This window comes from Eptatretus burgeri, chromosome 12, assembly GCF_056783735.1.
Source record: "Eptatretus burgeri isolate ZD-2024b chromosome 12, Ebu_testis_v1, whole genome shotgun sequence".
NCBI lineage: Eukaryota > Metazoa > Chordata > Myxini > Myxiniformes > Myxinidae > Eptatretus > Eptatretus burgeri.
In genome coordinates, this window is record NC_140972.1 from 51,246,397 (window position 1) to 51,253,896 (window position 7,500).

The window sequence follows — 7,500 nt, forward strand, 5'->3', positions numbered from 1 at the left end:
TTCTGGCTGTCAGACCAGGCATCTGATCAGGTTTAAATTCAAAAACATATATTCCCCATGACTACTGATCCATGATCATGATTCTGAAGTTTTACATCGATTGATGAAGCTGTTCAAGAGAAATAATTTAAGATTTTTGTTTAATCCAATATGCATGCCAAACCATGTGAACTATTCCTTTTTCATGAACACCCTGGTTTACACAAGGCTTGGGGAACATGTGGGTGAAGTTTCCTCTCGAGCTGTCAAGCCATACTGGAGATGATAATTTTAAAGGTTTATTCTTCAAAAAATCATTGGTGCCAAACCATGTGACCTACGACGTCATAGTGGGAGAACTTTTTGTTCATGGATAGGTGATCAAAGCTATAAAGTTGCGCCCCGATCTGTCAAGCCAGACTGGAGATGATTTTTAAAGGTATATTCTTCAAAAAATTCATAGCTGCCAAACCATGTGACCTACAATGTCATAGGTGGAGAACTTTTTGTTCCTTAGGTTAGGTTAGGTTAGGTATGGGACATCCAGTGTTTCCGCAAGGATGACTGCATCATCTGTGAAATCAAGGTCAGAGATCTTGACATTCCCAAACGATGCACCGCAACTTGATCTCTCTGACATCCTCCCCAGAATCTAGTCCAAACAAGCACTGAAAAGTGTGGGGGCCAGTACAAACCCTTGACAAACTCCAGTGACAACTCGAAATAAGTCTGAGATGGTATCACCACTTCTCACAGCACTCTCAGTACCAAAGTAAAGTCCAGAAATCAGATTGATCAGTTTTAGTGGCACTCCACAAAGACGAAGAATCCTCCAGAGGACATCCCAATTCACTGAATCAAACTCTTCGCAGAGATCAACATAGGCTGCAAGCAGCCCCTGCCGAAACTCTCGTCTGCGTTCGGTGAGGACCCGAAGAGCAAGGATACGGTCAATCGTTGACCTCTTTGGTGTTAAGCCTGATTGCTCTGAGTGCTGGTGCTCCAACAGATGGTGGCGAACCATATCAATAATTATCTGAGCAAAGACCTTGCTCGGCACTGAGAACAGAATCACCCCTCAGTTGTTGTTGCAGTCCTGGCGATCACCCTTCCCTTTCCAGAGAGAAACAACGAGGATGATCAGTAGGGATCATCCAATGATCATCCATTTTCCAATCAGTAGGGATGATGCCTTTGCTCCAAACGGAGCACAGAACTGCATGCAATGATACCATTACAGCACTTCTACCAGCTTTGAGAAGTTCGGCATGGATGCCACAAATCCCTGGAGCTTTACCCCTTTCAACTGGTTTACCGCAGCCTGTGATTCCACAAATGAAGGCGGTTCACAGTTGATTGGAGGATCAGCAATGGGGATAGTTGTACCCCTGACATCCAACTCAACAACCAGTGGGTCAGCCTGGTACAGCCGCTCAAAGTAACTGGCCCAGCAGGCTTCCTCTCTCAAAAGTCCACCACACTCTGCTCTAACAGCAGCACACAGAGGCATGGGCTTGGAAGAACGAAATCCACGAATTCCTCTGTAAGCAGAAGGAGAATCACTCATCCACAGGTGATACTATACCCCTTCACAAATTCCTTGCACAAAGGCCTTCTTGTCCCACCTCAGCACATGTACAGTTTTATGCCTCAGCTCCCTGAACAGTTCAGCTCTGCTATCAAACATGGCTCTATGACTCTGGTCAATGGTATTCAGTGTCCCTTGGGAGACGAAGTTCCTCTTTGCCTGACGGTGGGTTCCAAGACATCCACCCGCAACATCAAGGATGGCAGTCTTGAAGGCACTTCACAACTCTTCAGGATTCCCCACAGCACCCAGACCCCCCAAATATCCACTCAGCCTGTTCGTAAACTCCTCAGCGAACCACTCATCGTTGAGCTTGCCAACATCCAGCCAAGGCTGGGATGGTATGAATATCCCAGATTTAAGCTGAAACTTAAGAGTTGCTAGAACAAGCCTGTGGTCGGTATTGAGGAACTGGGCACTCCGGTAAACCCTGCAGTTCTGAATCATCCTCCAACGACCATCAACAAGCACATGGTCAACCCCCTTTGCTGCACCACCAGCGTTTGAATACCATGTCCAGCAATGAGGCTGTGGGCGCTGAAACCATGAACCAGCCACCCTCAGTCCACGACTTCTTGCAAAGTCAAGGAATTTAGTGCTATTCTGGTTCACAGTTCCAGACCCATGGGGACCGACTCGTGTCTGATAGCCATCCCTTCCAGTGCCAGTCGATACATTGAAATCCCCCAAGACTAGAGGAGTATCTCGTCTGGGACACTGATCAACCACAGACTTGATCATGGTGCAGAATGCCTCCTTCACAGTGAGATCACTCATCTCAGTTGGAGCATAAATAGAGACAAGGGAAATGACACCCAAAGAGTGACAAATCCTCAGTCTCATAATATGCTCGTTGACTGATGTTACTTCAATTACCATGGGAGTGAACTTATTGAACACAGCTACAGCAACCCCTTTGTTATGGTAACCATTAGAGAGACCAGACTAGTAGTCAGTGGAACTACCGCCATGATCTCTCCACTATCTGGTCTCCGAACCTCCAAGAGTGCTGCAATACTGATGCTCAAGCGCTGGAGCTCAGATGATAGCAGAGATAGGTGATCATCTTCTCTTAGGGATAGCACATTCCAGGCACCCACCCGAGGAGACCGCCGTCTGGTGGACGACACCCCAGCACCACCCCGACACACACTACCACAATCCAACCCGGGGAGGTTACCCTGTGTTTTTCCTCCTATCATCAAAGAGTGGGGGCCCCGAAAGCTTTGCCCCAGTTCTGTCATCTGGTGAGCTGCTCTGCGAAGGGCAGCTGCACAGGGGTAATCCCACGGAGTGGATTTTCAGTTTTCTTTGTGTTTTTAGTGTGTTTTGCAGAGTGAAGTTGTTTATGGTGGCTGGAGTGCAAATCCTTTACTAAGAAAGGTTACCCACTGCAAGAGGACGTCCGCAGACGCAGTTGGGCACTAGGTATGGATGGCCGTTGGCTCTCAAGGAGCTCCTCTGCCCTTTGACTCATGAATAGGCAATCATATCTGTAAAGTTGCGCCCTGATCTGTTCAGCATTTTCAGAGAAGAAGATTTGTGAAGGTTTTTGTGTTGAAAAAACAAATGGCTGCCATACCATGTGACCGATGACATCATCAATTTTTTTTACCACATTCAATTTAGCCCGAGATGAGCCTCAAAAATTTTTATACTGATCGGATAAAACGTTCAATGTATGCAATTATATTGTCATAACAATGCCGCCTGACATCATCAAAAAAAAAAATCACATTTCCCATTTAGAGTATTTGACATGTGCGAAGTTTCAATTTTTTTTCCATGGAGTGGTTTTGGAGATGGAGATCTAAAGTTTTTCTTTTTTTCCAACATGGCTGTCACACTATGTGACCTTTGACATCATAATTATCATTGAAACATTCTACATGAGTAGTCTGTGTCAATCGGATGTGTCAATCAGATAAGCGGTTGCAGAGAAAACAGAGAAAATTAGTATGGACAGACGGACAAGCCGAAAACATAATGCCTCCGGTGACTTCGTCAGCGGAGGCATAAAAAGCGTAAGCATAATTGTGATGGTGAACATTAATTGATATATGTAAATGCAGGACATACCTTCATGCAGCTCGGCTGGAGGAAGCACATACTGGCCAATGGTAGTGTTCTGTGACCTCACGCACGCAGCCACAAAACTAGCATGAAATACTGTCACCTCTCCATTCAAATACTTTTCACTGTTGAAAATTCTGCAAAAGTGTTCGTGAAAATATTCCATCTGGTATAGTTTGGGATATAGATCATAATCTATTTATATTTATCTTGATCTTAAAATTACAATCACGACTTTCATGAAACTCACATGCAGTAAACTTGAAAACAATAAAACAGGAATTATTTTCATGTAATATTAAAACTTAAAAACAAGCATTAGTGCGCACTAGGGTGTAGCACTTTTGCAAAAGTAGTTGCTGGAATGAAGCACTATGTGCCTATCGATTCCACTAGTGAAGTTAGGTGATCGACCAAAGTTTGAAAATTTTCCCGCCTTTTTTGACCGCGGGCCGCCATTTTGAAATATCAGGAAAAATCCATATTTTTGGAAATAATATTGATTCTAAAAATATATATTTATATGTGTTTAGATGGCCGAATGCACTTCAGTAGGCACCATTATGATAGTAAGTACCCGTAAATATTATTCACAAACTTGTCCCAACATTTTGAGAAGGGGTTGCCATTTTGGAAATTCAGTGAAAATCGTATATTTTGTGTATATCTAATGAAATATTTTTTTATTATTCTTTGTGTACTTGCAGATAAACCTTGACTGACCAATGGTCAGGGCTCCTGTGGCTATGTGGGACAAGTTCGCTAGTTACAGGAAATTTTGCGAAAGTGCTAATTCTTTGCGTGTCGTAAATGATCTTACTGAAAGAGGAATTAAGCTAGTGTCTGACTTTATTCATATGTGCAATGATGAGAAACAACGTCAAGCATTGCTACAGTGCGTGGAAGAGCACAGGAAGCTTTACCCAGACGATACAAAACAAACACTATGTTCTCTATAAGATATCTGTGCGGTTGCTTGTTTGCTAGATTGTTATGTTGTCATATATGAAAACCATGTCGCTTAAAACATATTTGGTTGTTCTCATAATTAATTGATCATGCTCTCATTTGTCATTAATAATGTCTTTATGAAAAGGCTACTACTGATATTCTGTAAATGCCTAACAATGTGCCGTGCAATAATTGTCAAAATATGGGATTTTCAGTGAAATTCCAAAATGGCAACCCCTTCTCAAAATGTTGGGACAAGTTGTGAATAATATTTATGGGAACTTACTATCATACTGGTGCCTACTGAAGTGCATTCGGCCATCTAAACACAGAGAAATATATTTTTTAAAAATCAATATTATTTCCAAAAATATGGATTTTTCCCGAAATTTCAAAATGGCGGTCAAAAAAGGCGGGAAAATTTTCAAACTTTGGTCGATCACCTAACTTCACTAGTGGAATCGATAGGCACATAGTGCTTCAGTCCAGCAACTACTTTTGCAAAAGTGGTACACCCTAGTGTACACACACACACACACACACACACACACACACACACACACACACACACACACACACACACACACACTGTCTATTGTAGGCTAGTGTTGCTCAACCGTTCCAGGAGGGTATTTGAGTGCTGAGCACACATCACTTGCCTCATCCTTGGTGAAGGTCATTCTGGAACCAAAACGTTTGACTTTCTGAACCTTTAAATTGTACAAAAATAATCTTTAGAGTTGGCTGTACTTTTTCATTTCCCACAATTTTTGTTTACGTTACCTGACCGTATCGGAGCTTTGAGCATTTGCACTGAAAAGATACTCGGAGTCATTGGGGTTTCCCAGCATGCCTCTTTCTCGCACTATGATGTTTGAGAGCCAGGCAGTATGAATTTAAAAAACAAAACCACCAGAAGTCCATGTTTGTTCATTCCAGGAGACATTCCAGGAGACGGGGAGACATGCAAAAATCATGGATAGATATCATTACAAGGCATGTATTTTATGACACATCAACCTTCACATTACACAGTAACCTCGTTCTTCAAAACACAAACGTTACAACCGTGTAAATATATACACACATTGAGCAGCTCTTCCATGAGCCTCGATCTTGCATATAAAAAAATAAAATTACTTTCAAAGTCTTACTCGGTGCTTCCATTTCAGCACTTAGCTCATGACGCATGAGTCCTATCTATCAGTTCAAATCCTCCATGTTGTGTTGATTTGTTCATCATCGACTATCACTGCCATCCATGTAGAAGGACATTACTGTCTCTTAATGTAATTTTTAGCTGCATCACCGAAGGTGAAGGAGGTTGTTTTCACCCCTTTCTGTCTGTCTGTTTGTCTGTGTACAGGATATCTCAAAAAGTTGTGGACGGATCCGGATGAAATTTTGTGAGCAGGTTCGGTGTGTGACAAGGACAAACTGATTACATTTTGGTGAAGATGCGGTTCCATATCCGGATCCGACTGCTATAATTTTTTAAGTGATTCTTCACCATTGAGAGATAGGGCGAAACCGATATATAGCACAATATCTCAAAAAGTTGTGCACGGATCCAGATGAAACTTGGTGGACAGGTTAGGTGTGTGACAAAGAAGAATTGATTCGATTTTGGTGAAGATCTGGATACGGATCCGACTACTGGAATTTTTTATGTGATTCTTCACCATTGAGAGATGGGGCTAAAAATGATGTACTGTATAGCATGATATTTCAAAAATGTATTGGGCCTGATATGTTCTCATGGATCAGGCATTATATCGCGAAGGTATGCACTCTACCATGTGCCCTTCTAGTTCTTTATGTGATATTTGTGCATGAGCCTTACATCACTGTTAAAAAGTCTAGTTCATCTGTGTTCAGTTTCAGTTACCTTATTACAGAAATAATAGTGTTACACTACTGGTCAAAAGTTTTAGAACACCCCCATTTTTCCAGTTTTTACTAAAATGTAAGCAGTTTAATGTTTCCATGTACTCTGAAATTAAAGCACAGAACAAATAAACAATTGCAGAAAAAAAAAATCATGGAATCGTTTTGTTGAACAAAATTTAATCTAAATTTTTGACTCATCAAAGTAGCCACCTTTTGAGATATAACAGCCGAACATACTCGTGGCATTCTTTCTACAATGGAAATCAAATATTGTTCGGAAAGTTCTTCCCAACACTTGCAGAAGTTCCCACAAATGTGTTGCACTTGTAGGTTGCTTTGCTTTCACCCTTCTGTCCAGTTCATCCCAAACCAGCTTGATGGGGAATAAGTGTGAAGACTGTGCTGGCCATTCCATGATTTGAAGCCTTCCGTCTTGTTCTTTTCTTCTAAGGCAGTTCTGACATAGTCTGGAGGTATGTTTTGGGTCGTTATCTTGCTGTAGGATGAACCACTGACCAACTCGGCGTAGACCAGAGGGTATTGCATGGTGCTGCAAAATGCTGTGGTAGCCCTTTTGGTTCAGGGTGCCAGCCACTCTGTGCAAGTTGCCGACTCTGGATCCAGCAAAAAGAGCCCCAGATTATCACGCTTCCTCCTCCATGTTTGACAGTTGGTGTCACACACTGAGGAACCATCCTTTCCCCTACTCGACGGCGTACAAAAACCCTGCATGATGAACCAAAGACTTCAAATTTTGATACATCAGTCTATAAGACCTTCTTCCAGTTTTCCGTAGTCCACTGGTGGTGCTTCATGGCCCAGGCAAGCCTCTTTTTCCTATTTTGACATCTTAGCAATGGCTTTCTTACTGCCACTCGGCCTGTCAAACCTGCAGCTCGAAGTCTTCTCTTCACAGTTGAAACTGAGACTTCCTTACTTCGACCAGTGTTAAGCTGTGCTTGAAGCTGCTGTCCTGTGAGCCGCCGATCACGCAAGCTGTTGACCCTCAGAAATTTGTC

The 7,500-nt window shown here is 42.5% G+C and overlaps 1 protein-coding gene across 7 annotated transcripts in view; it reads right to left on the reverse strand.

Annotated features, from left to right (window-relative positions):
- Window positions 1-7,500, reverse strand: part of TERB2 (telomere repeat binding bouquet formation protein 2) — a 39,360-nt gene that overhangs the window by 29,174 nt on the left and 2,686 nt on the right. For all 7 annotated transcript variants that reach the window (XM_085850517.1, XM_085850511.1, XM_085850515.1 and 4 more), the window contains exons 3-4: window positions 5,375-5,456; window positions 3,647-3,777 (exon numbers count right to left, since the gene is read on the reverse strand). In XM_085850517.1, the coding sequence (XP_085706643.1) occupies window positions 3,647-3,777; window positions 5,375-5,456 (213 nt within the window). The remainder of the gene's footprint in view (window positions 1-3,646; window positions 3,778-5,374; window positions 5,457-7,500) is intronic.